Raw genomic sequence first — 12,500 nt, forward strand, 5'->3', positions numbered from 1 at the left:
AGTGTTATTGTATGCTTCTTGACAGTGTTATTGTATGCTCCTTGACAATGTTATTGTATGCTCCTTGACAGTGTTATTGTATGCTTCTTGACAGTGTTATTGTATGCTCCTTGACAATGTTATTGTACGCTCCTTGACAGTGTTATTGTATGCTCCTTGACAGTGTTATTGTATGCTTCTTGACAGTGTTATTGTATGCTCCTTGACAATGTTATTGTATGCTCCTTGACAGTGTTATTGTATGCTCCTTGACAATGTTATTGTATGCTCCTTGACAGTGTTATTGTATGCTCCTTGACAGTGTTATTGTATGCTCCTTGACAATGTTATTGTATGCTCCTTGACAATGTTATTGTATGCTTCTTGACAGTGTTATTGTATGCTCCTTGACAATGTTATTGTATGCTCATTGACAGTGTTATTGTATGCTCCTTGACAGTGTTATTGTATGCTCCTTGACAGTGTTATTGTATGCTTCTTGACAGTGTTATTGTATGCTCCTTGACAGTGTTATTGTATGCTCCTTGACAGTGTTATTGTATGCTCCTTGATAGTGTTATTGTATGCTACTTGACAATGTTGTTGCATGCTCCTTGACAATGTTATTGTAAGCTCTTTGACAGTGTTATTGTATGCTCATTGACAGTGTTATTGTATGCTACTTGACAGTGTTATTGTATGCTCCTTGACAGTGTTATTGTATGCTTCTTGACAGTGTTATTCTATGCTTCTTGACAGTGTTATTGTATGCTCCTTGACAGTGTTATTGTATGCTCCTTGACAGTGTTATTGTATGCTCCTTGACAGTGTTATTGTATGCTCCTTAACAGTGTTGTTGTATGCTCCTTGATAGTGTTATTGTATGCTCCTTGACAGTGTTATTGTATGCTCCTTGACAGTGTTATTGTATGCTCCTTGACAGTGTTATTGTATCTTCTTGACAGTTTTATTGTATGCTTCTTGACAGTGTTATTGTATGCTCCTTGACAGTGTTATTGTATCTTCTTGACAGTATTATTGTATCTTCTTGACAGTGTTATTGTATCTTCTTGACAGTGTTATTGTATCTTCTTGACAGTGTTATTGTATCTTCCTGACAGTGTTATTGTATGCTTCTTGACAGTGCTATTGTATGCTTCTTGACAGTGTTATTGTATTCTCCCTGACAGTGTTATTGTATGGTTCTTGACAATGTTATTGTATGCTTCTTGACAGTGTTATTGTATTCTCCCTGACAGTGTTATTGTATGCTTCTTGACAGTGTTATTGTATGCTCCTTGACAGTGTTATTGTATTCTCCCTGACAGTGTTATTGTATGCTTCTTGACAGTGTTATTGTATGCTCCTTGACAGTGTTACTGTATGCTTCTTGACAGTGTTATTGTATGCTTCCAGACAGTGTTATTGTATTCTCCCTGACAGTGTTATTGTATGGTTCTTGACAGTGTTATTGTATGCTTCTTGATAGTGTTATTGTATGCTTCTTGACAGTGTTATTGTATTCTCCCTGACAGTGTTATTGTATGCTCCTTGACAGTGTTATTGTATGCTTCTTGACAGTGTTATTGTATGCTCCTTGACAGTGTTATTGTATGCTTCTTGACAGTGTTATTGTATGCTTCTTGACAGTGTTATTGTATGCTTCTTGACAGTGTTATTGTATGCTCCTTGACAGTGCTATTGTATCTTCTTGACAGTGTTATTGTATTCTCCCTGACAGTGTTATTGTATGCTCCTTGACAGTGTTATTGTATGCTCCTTGACAGTGTTATTGTATGTTCCTTGACAGTGTTATTGTATGCTCCTTGACAGTGTTATTGCATGCTTCTTGACAGTGTTATTGTATGCTTCTTGACAGTGTTATTGTATGCTCCTTGACAGTGTTATTGTATGCTTCTTGACAGTGTTATTGTATTCTCCCTGACAGTGTTATTGTATATTGCTTGACAGTGTTATTGTATGCTTCTTGACAGTGTTATTGTATTCTCCCTGACAGTGTTATTGTATGCTCCTTGACAGTGTTATTGTATGCTTCTTGACAGTGTTATTGTATGCTTCTTGACAGTGTTATTGTATGCTTCTTGACAGTGTAATTGTATGCTTCTTGACAGTGTTATTGTATGCTCCTTGACAGTGTTATTGCATGCTTCTTGACAGTGTTATTGTATGCTCCTTGACAGTGTTATTGTATGCTTCTTGACAGTGTTATTGTATGTTCCTTGACAGTGTTATTGTATGCTCCTTGACAGTGTTATTGTATGCTCCTTGACAGTGTTATTGTATGCTCATTGACAGTGTTATTGTATGGTTCTTGACAGTGTTATTGCATGCTTCTTGACAGTGTTATTGTATGCTTCTTGACAGTGTTATTGTATGCTCCTTGAAAGTGTTATTGTATGCTTCTTGACAGTGTTTTTGTATGCTCCTTGACAGTGTTATTGTATCTTCTTGACAGTGTTATTGTATTCTCCCTGACAGTGTTATTGTATGCTTCTTGACAGTGTTATTGTATGTTCCTTGACAGTGTTATTGTATGCTCCTTGACAGTGTTATTGCATGCTCCTTGACAGTGTTATTGTATGCTCATTGACAGTGTTATGGTTCTTGACAGTGTATTGCATGCTTCTTGACAGTGTTATTGTATGCTTCTTGACAGTGTTATTGTACTTGAAAGTGTTAGTATGCTTTGACATTGTATGCTCCTTGACAGTGTTATTGTATGCTTCTTAACAGTGTTATTGTATGCTTCTTGACAGTGTTATTGTATGCTCCTTGACAGTGTTATTGTATGCTCCTTGACAGTGTTATTGTATGCTCCCTGACAGTGTTATTGTATGCTTCTTGACAGTGTTATTGTATGCTCCTTGACAGTGTTATTGTATGCTCCTTGACAGTGTTATTGTATGCTCCTTTACAGTGTTATTGTATGCGATTGACAGTGTTATTGTATGCTTCTTGACAGTGTTATTGTATGCTCCTTGACAGTGTTATTGTATGCTTCTTGACAGTGTTATTGTATGCTTCTTGACAGTGTTATTGTATGCTTCTTGACAGTGTTATTGTATGCTCCTTGACAGTGTTATTGTATGCTTCTTGACAGTGTTATTGTATGCTCCTTGACAGTGTTATTGTATGCTCCTTGACAGTGTTATTGTATGCTTCTTGACAGTGTTATTGTATGCTTCTTAACAGTGTTATTGTATGCTCCTTGACAGTGTTATTGTATGCTTCTTAACAGTGTTATTGTATGCTCCTTGACAGTGTTATTGTATGCTTCTTAACAGTGTTATTGTATGCTCCTTGACAGTGTTATTGTATGCTTCTTGACAGTGTTATTGTATGCTCCTTGGCAGTGTTATTGCATGCTTCTTGACAGTGTTATTATATACTTCTTGACAGTGTTATCGTATGCTCCTTGACAGTGTTATTGTATGCTCCTTGACAGTGTTATTGTATGCTTCTTGACAGTGTTATTGTATTCTCCCTGACAGTGTTATTGTATGCTCCTTGACAGTGTTATTGCATGCTTCTTGACAGTGTTATTGTATGATCCTTGACAGTGTTATTGTATGCTCCCTGACAGTGTTATTGTTATTGACAGGTTATGTATGCCGCGGCTTGTCCATGACCAGTGTCCCGATGGATGCTTAACTGACAGTGTTATGGCCGCACGCAGTGTATGCTCCTTGACAGTGTTATTGTATGCTTCTTGACAGTGTTATTGTATGCTCCTTGACAGTGTTATTGTATGCTTCTTGACAGTGTTATTGTATGCTCCTTGACAGTGTTATTGTATGCTTCTTGACAGTGTTATTGTATGCTTCTTGACAGTGTTATTGTATGCTTCTTGACAGTGTTATTGTATGCTCCTTGACAGTGTTATTGTATGCTTCTTGACAGTGTTATTGTATGCTTCTTGACAGTGTTATTGTATGCTTCTTGACAGTGTTATTGTATGCTTCTTGACAGTGTTATTGTATGCTTCTTGACAGTGTTATTGTATGCTTCTTGACAGTGTTATTGTATGCTCCTTGACAGTGTTATTGTATGCTCCTTGACAGTGTTATTGTATGCTCCTTGACAGTGTTATTGTATGCTCCTTGACAGTGTTATTGTATGCTCCTTGGCAGTGTTATTGCATGCTTCTTGACAGTGTTATTGTATGCTCCTTGACAGTGTTATTGTATGCTCCTTGACAGTGTTATTGTATGCTCCTTGACAGTGTTATTGTATGCTCCTTGACAGTGTTATTGTATGCTTCTTGACAGTGTTATTGTATGCTTCTTGACAGTGTTATTGTATGCTCCTTGACAGTGTTATTGTATGCTCCTTGACAGTGTTATTGTATGCTTCTTGACAGTGTTATTGTATGCTCCTTGACAGTGTTATTGTATGCTTCTTGACAGTGTTATTGTATGCTTCTTGACAGTGTTATTGTATGCTCCTTGACAGTGTTATTGTATCTTCTTGACAGTGTTATTGTATTCTCCGTGTCAGTGTTATTGTATGCTTCTTGACAGTGTTATTGTATGCTTCTTGACAGTGTTATTGTATGCTTCTTGACAGTGCTATTGTATGCTTCTTGACAGTGTTATTGTATGCTTCTTGACAGTTATTGTATTCTCCTTGACAGTGGCTGGCGTGTGCTACTTCCCGGTGGAGTATCAAGGCATTTTCGCTACTCAGTCCAGTATCTCCACTATCTCCGAGGGATCTCTACATCAGTACTCACAGGTACTTACTCCCCTCTGTTATAATAATAATAATAAGAATAATAATAATATCAACAACAACAACAATAATAATTATAATAATAATAATAATAATAATAATAATAATAATAATAATAATAATAATAATAATAATAATAATAATACCATTGAGAGTCTTAAAAGGCGAATAAGAAGGCCAGGATCATGGGGGGCCAGAAACCCCTTCTGAATACATTTCCATAAAAAAAATTGCCGGAAATTTTATTGTTGGTATGTTTGTGTGTGTGTGTGGTACTGAGGAGGAGAAATAACTGATTGTGAGTGTGTGAATGAGGAGCAGCTGGATATCCTTGCTCTGAGAGAAATACAGGTAGAGGGTGAGGGAGAATTTCAGTGGGTAGGAGTATATGGGGTTATGGATTGTGTTATGGATTGGGTAGTGGTGGTAGTAGTTGCAAGATGTTTACATTCAAGAATTATGTGGATTAGAATGAGGATGGGATGTGAGAAGTGGGTTATAGTAATTGTGGACCTGAAGAGGAGACGTGTGCGGAGATGGAAGAGCGAGAGAGAGAGAGAGAGAGAGAGAGAGAGAGAGAGAGAGAGAGAGAGAGAGAGAGAGAGATTTTGGGATGTGTTAAGCGAATTTTTAGGGAGTTTTGAATCAATTGAGAAAATAAATATTGTAAAGGATCTAAATGCTAAACTAGGAGAAACTGGTGTAGAGGGCGTAACTGGTAAGTTTGGGTGTCTGGGGTAAATGATAAGGGGGCCTTTAATTAAACTATTTATGGAAAGAGGCTCAGTAATATGTAACACTTTTTTTTTTAAGAAAAAGAGGATAAGTACAAGAAATATGATAAAAGGCGTAATGACAACAGCTTATTGCACTGCGTATTAGTAGATAGAAGGTTGATGGATAGACTTCTGGATATGCATGTTTACGAAGGGGCGACAGATATATCGGATCATAATTTAGTTGTAGCTACAGTGAGACTAAGAAGTAGATGGGGCACACGGAAAAATGTCATCAGTGGATAAGAGAGAAGTGAAAGATTACAAATCAGTTAAATGAGATAGGGTAAAATATAAACAACTACGGGGGGAGGGGATAAATGGGCAAAAGATAATTAAGGTAATAGAAGGAGGGTAGAAGAGTGATGGGGGAAGATGTAAGAATGCAGTGTTACTGTGCAGTAAAGGAGGGCGGGTGCTGGAGGGAAGAACAACTGTAGGAATGATGAGGTGAAGAAAGTAATAAGGGAGAAAAGTAAGCATATGAGACGTTTTACAGTGAAAAAAGAGGCTAAAAGAGTAAGAATTATAAAGGAATAAGTCTATTCATTATACCGGCTAAAATGTCTGGTAGAGTTAGGAGAGGAGATTTCTGGAAGAGTAGGGAAATGTAGGCCAAGTGTTTACACTGAAGTATATAAGTGAACAATATATATATATATATATATATATATATATATATATATATATATAGATATATATATATATATATATATATATATATATATATATATATAATATATATATGTATAATTATATATATATATATTTTATATATATATATATATATATATACATTATATATATATATATATATATATATATATATATATATATATATATATATATATATATATATATATATATATAATAGTAAGGAACATTTTTGTTGTATTTATGAATTTAGAAAAAAACATTGAAGAGTTTTTATGTGGATAGTAAGGTTCAGGTTTATAAAAGAGGGGGAGATTATTTTCATGAAAAAGTAAACCTTAGACAGAAAATTGTGATGTCACCATGGTTGTTTAACATATTTATAAAAATAAAGGAAGTGAGTGGGGAGAGTTGTGGGATTAAAAGATAACAAATTTGATACAAAGTGGGAGTTGTCATAGTTGCTTTTTGCCGATGACGCGGTTCTTTTCGGAGTTTATAAAGGAAGGTTTCAAAGGTTGGTAGACGAATTTTGGAGAACAAGTAAAAGAAGGAAATTAAAATTGAACATAGAAATGAACAAAGGTGATGAGAGTAGCAAAAAATCTAGACAACGAAAAATTATGAATAAAATTGGTGGGAGGGAAATATGGAAGAAGTAAATGTTTCAGATACTTGGGAATGACGAAGAATAAAAGGTTGGTAGGTCACTGAGGCATCTGTGGAGACAAAGAACTTTATCTATGAAGGCAAAAAGGTGAGTGTTCCAGAGTATAGTGGTACTATATTATGTATAGTGGTACTATATTATGTATAGTGGTACTATATTATGTATAGTGGTACTATATTATGTATAGTGGTACTATATAATGCCTCCAGCCTCCTCCTCACGGTTACATTTAAAACTCATGCTTCGCACGTGTTTTAAATGTAACAGTGAGGAGGAGGCTGGAGGCATTATAGATATCGTGTTTGAGGGCTGTTGGTGGTGTAAATATGCATAGAAAACGGAGCTTGAAGATAAGGTGTGGCATTACCAACACCATTATTCAAAGGGCAGAGGAGGGGTTGAGGTGATTTGAACATTTAGGTAGGATGGAGCAAAACTGGATGACTTGGAAGGTGTATAATTTATGGTGAGGGGGAACAGTAGGGGTCGTCCTAGGAAATTTTGGAGGGAAGAGGTTTTGAATGCTAGGGGTTTGAATACCCAGTAGGCTTATGTGAGCGCATTAGATAGGAGTGAGAGGGGACAAATGGTTTTTATGACTTTACGTGCTGTAAGAGTGTGAGCAAGGTAACAGTTATGGAGACTCTTTGAAACCGGTTAGACGGACATGAGTCCTGGAGTTTAGAATCACAGTGGCTGCAGCTCGGAGGGACATCCCAGCTCTGATATTAGCACGATTTTGGCAAGACAGCGATTGAATGAGTGATGGTGAATGTATTTTTTGTTTCTCCGGGTCATCCTTGCCTCGGCCTTCCATCCCCCCCTCCCACATCCATCCCCCCCACATCCATCCCCCCCACATCCATCCCACACACTGACTAAACTGAGGATGTCTGGTGAAGGTGACCATCCTACCGGACGCCATCCCTGTGTGGGGAGTATGTCACAAGAAGTTCAACAATAACGTCATCCTGCGGGACCCTACAGCAGGAGACGACTGCTTCAGATGCTTCCAGATCTCACTACATTCTCGCAACGTTATACAGGTGAGATAGATAGATAGAAACAGAGAGAGAGAGAGAGAGAGAGAGAGAGAGAGAGAGAGAGAGAGAGATATGAATCATAAATGTGGTGACTGACTTGTCATAGAAGCGATAGCACTTCAATATATATCCTAAAAAGTGAGAGAGAGAGAGAGAGAGAGAGAGAGAGAGAGAGAGAGAGAGAGAGAGAGAGAGAGAGAGAGAGAGAGAGTTTAGTTACTTGAGAAATATCAATTTTTTTCTCTCTTTTCCTGTCGCGACATCATTTCCCAGAAGAGTAAATTTACATAAAAATTCTTTCCTTCTTCTCCTCTCTCTCAACTATCTGTGTCTCCATTATTAGTCATTTACCGCTTTTCTCTTCCATGGACACCCATGTACTCTCACACCCACACACATACTTTCACACACACGTATTCTCACATACATTCACATGATCTCACATACCCCCATATACTCTCACATACACTTATGTATCTTCACATACACTCATACACCCATGTACTTTCACCTACACCCACTTTCTCTCTCTCTCTCACACACACACACACGTACTCTCCCTCCCAGGTACTAATTTTACCTCCCTGGTCTCCTACAGATCTATACAGAGGGTCTCAACAAGTGCTATTCTACAGAGCTGGCTGCCCACCAGACCTGCCCGACTCTACACTCCGTTAAGACCAAGAGAGCCAGCGAAATTATGCTCTATAGTAGGTGTTAGAATTACTCTGTAATAGGTGTGAGAATTATGCTCTATAGTAGGTGTCAGAATTATGCTCTATAGGTGCCTGAATTATACTCTATAGCAGGTGTCAGAATTATACTCTGTACTCTATACTTAGCCCCACTTTACAAAGGGGGCAGAAAAGTAATAGCAAAGAACTACAGACCAATAGCGCTCACTTCCCATATCATAAAAATCTTTGAGAGGGTTCTAAGAAGCAAGATCGCCACTCATCTAGATACCCATCAGTTACACAATCCAGAGCAACATGGGTTTAGAGCAGGTCGCTCCTGTCTGTCCCAACTACTGGACCACTATGACAAGGTCCTGGATGTTATAGAAGACAAAACGCAGATGTAGTATACATAGACTTTGCAAAAGCTTTTGACAAGTGTGACCATGGTGTAACAGCGCACAAAATGCGTGATAAAGGAATAACAGGAAAAGCTGGTAGATGGATCTATAATTTCCTAATAAATAGAACACAAAGAGTAGTACTAAACAGAGTAAACTCTGAGGCGGCTTCTGTCTTAAGCTCTGTTCCACAAGGCACAGTACTCGCTCCCATCCTGTTCCTCCTCCTCATATCTGAAATAGACAGGGATGTAAGCCACAGTACCGTGTTTTCCTTTGAAAATGACACCCGAATTTGCATGACAGTGTCCCCCATTACAGACACTGCAAGACTCCAGACGGACATCAACCAAATCTTTAAGTGGGCCACAGTAAACAATACGAAGTTCGTATTAATATTGGTAGAATTACCGATAATATGTTAAGTAAAAGGACACAAATGCAACTAATGTGACATTTTATTGTGGCAACGTTTCACTCTCCAGGAGCTTTGTCAAGCTTGATAAAGCTCCTGGAGAGCGAAACGTTGTCACAATAAAATGTCACATTAGTTGCACTTGTGTCCTTTTACTTAACAATATGAAGTTCGATAAGAAATTTCAGTTACTCCGATATGGAAAACGTGAGAAAATTAAAACTATATCGGAGTATAAAACAAATTCCATCCACACAATAGAGCGAAAAATTAATGTAAAAGACCTGGGAGTGATAATGTCAAAGATCACAACATTGTATCAGTTGCAACTGCTAGAAAAATGGCAGGATGGATAATGGGAACCTTCAAAACTAGGGAGGCCAAGCTTGTTTTATCTAGGCTGGAATATTGCTGCACACTAACAGCATCTTCCAAGGCAGGTGAAATTGCTGATCTAGAAAATAGACCGGGCAGCGGGGGCGTTGACCCCCCGGAACTATCTCCAGGTAAACTCCAGGTTTAACAGATGTCAGAATTTTATTCATATACTGATTTTTTTTTTGTTTCTTATTCATGTTTTTTTAATTTTTATTTTTTTTGTGATTTTTCTCCAATTTTGTTTAATGTTATGATTTATTTATTTTTTATGATTTCTTGATTATTTTTTAATTTTTGCCATTTTTTAAAAATATCTTTGTGTGTTTAATTAATTTTTTGTAATTTATTTTTTATTGTGTTTTACGATTTTTTTATTAATTATTACGATTATATATATATATATATATATATATATATATATATATATATATATATATATATATATATATATATATATATATATATATATTTCATTTTGTTTATCTTTATCTTTGTTATCTTTATTATCTTCATCTTTTTTTCGTATTTTTATTATATTTTTTCCATTTTTTTGTGCGTATTTTTCTATTTTTCTCTATTTTTTTAATAAAATATTTTTTTAATTAGTTGAAATTTTCGTTCACTTTATTGTTAATTAATTAATAAAAAGTTAATTATTTATCCCTAAAAAAATTCTTTGGTAAATATGTTAGGAATTATTGAGTGAATAATTGTGACGTAAGTAACAATGGAACGTGACAAAGTGACGTAAGTAGCAGTGGAATGTGACAGAGTGACGTAAGTATCAGTGGAATGTGACAGAGTGACGTAAGTATCAGTGGAATGTGACAGAGTGACGTAAGTAGCAGTGGAATGTGACAGAGTGACGTAAGTATCAGTGGAATGTGACAGAGTGACGTAAGTATCAGTGGAATGTGACAGAGTGACGTAAGTATCAGTGGAATGTGACAGAGTGACGTAAGTATCAGTGGAATGTGACAGAGTGACGTAAGTATCAGTGGAATGTGACAGAGTGACGTAAGTATCAGTGGAATGTGACAGAGTGACGTATCAGTGGAATGTGACAGAGTGACGTATCAGTGGAATGTGACAACGTGACGTAAATAGCAGTGGAATGTAACTGAAAGTTACGTAAATAGCGGTGCAATGTGAAAGTGACGTAAGTATCAGTGGAATGTGACAGAGTGACATTAGTAACAGTGGAATGTGTCTGAAAGTGGTAGCAGCGGAATGTGATGTTAGTAACACCAGGTGCAGGTTATGTGTGTGTGTGTATGTGTGTGTGTGTGTGTGTGTGTGTGTGTGTGTGTGTGTGTGTGTGTGTGTGTGTGTGTGTGTGTGTGTGTGCTTGTGTGTGTGTGTGCGTGTGTGTGTGTGTGTGTGTGTGTGTGTGTGTGTGTGTGTGTTGTCTTCCCTGCGCGTCTTACCAAACACGTGTCTTCCCGTCAGAGTCACGCAGCTTCACGCAAGACGGTCTGATCGACCGCGTCTTCTGCCCCATCAACGGACGATTTCGCTTCACTTACGACGTCAACGATGGCACGGAGAGCTCCGTCGAGTGCCCGGAAGCCACCTCCGAGCTCTCCAACTGCCCCAGGGGCTCTGAACTCCAGCTTAGGTCAGACCTACCTCCTCGTTAATTCTATCTCCTCGTTAATTATATCTCCTCGTTAATTCTAGTTATAGAGTTAATAATGTAATTGTTAACTAAATCCTGAGGTCATCGCCCCGGCTGCCGGGTCCCAGAACAGGTCCCAGACCAGGTACCAGGGCAAGCCCATGGCAGATCCCAGACCAGGTCCCAGACCAAGTCCCAGGGCAGGTCACAGACCAGGTCCCAGACCATGTCCCAAAACAAGCCCCAGACCAGGCTTGACTGTGGGTGTCGCAAGTGAACAGTTGCGACTCAGCCTGCAGGTACGACAGTCCCTCCTCCACCTTGCCACCTAACCTCCACCGGAGGCTCCACCTCCTGTTTAGTAGAGTGTGGAGGAACTGTGGAGGAACTGGCGTTTTAAGAGACTTTTATGTAACGTTTCATGTAAAGTTTTATATGACGTTTAATGTGTCATTTAAGGGAATGTTTTATGTGACTTTTAATGCAGAGTTTTATTTAACGTTTTTTTTCTGACGTTTTGCTTGTTTCATCAAACGTTTTTAATTAACGTTTTGCGTCTTACTGGTTTCCCTCGACAGGTTTCGTCGGTGTTCCTTCGGGGAGCTGAACATGGGACTGCGGTGCCTGGGAGACTGGGAGGGCCACGAGGGCCACAAGTACCTGGCACTGTGGGACCCAGCTGTCACTACTGACACTCAACCACGCTACCGCTGTGCTGTAAGTACAGACACAGACACACACACACAGACACACACACACACACACACACACACACACACACACACACACACACACACACACACACACACACACACACACACACACACATACACACACACACACACACACACACACACACACACACACACACACACACTCACACACACACACACACACACAAGCACACACACACACACACACGCACACACACACACACACACACACGCACACATGCACATGCACATGCACACACACACACACACACACACACACACACACACACACACACACGCACACACACACACACACACACACACACACACACACACACACACGCACACATGCACATGCACATGCACACACACACACACACACACACACACACACACACACACACACGCACACACACACACACAC

The 12,500-nt window shown here is 38.5% G+C and overlaps 1 protein-coding gene across 1 annotated transcript in view; it reads left to right on the top strand.

Moving 5' to 3' along the window:
• The window catches only part of LOC128700606 (uncharacterized), an 87,304-nt gene that overhangs the window by 57,002 nt on the left and 17,802 nt on the right, over positions 1-12,500 (top strand). The window contains exons 2-6 of the mRNA XM_053793889.2: positions 4,634-4,734; positions 7,734-7,877; positions 8,473-8,584; positions 11,195-11,363; positions 11,942-12,080. Of these exons, the coding sequence (XP_053649864.2) occupies positions 4,634-4,734; positions 7,734-7,877; positions 8,473-8,584; positions 11,195-11,363; positions 11,942-12,080 (665 nt within the window). The remainder of the gene's footprint in view (positions 1-4,633; positions 4,735-7,733; positions 7,878-8,472; positions 8,585-11,194; positions 11,364-11,941; positions 12,081-12,500) is intronic.

This window comes from Cherax quadricarinatus, chromosome 20 (assembly GCF_038502225.1).
Source record: "Cherax quadricarinatus isolate ZL_2023a chromosome 20, ASM3850222v1, whole genome shotgun sequence".
Taxonomy (NCBI): Eukaryota; Metazoa; Arthropoda; class Malacostraca; order Decapoda; family Parastacidae; genus Cherax; species Cherax quadricarinatus.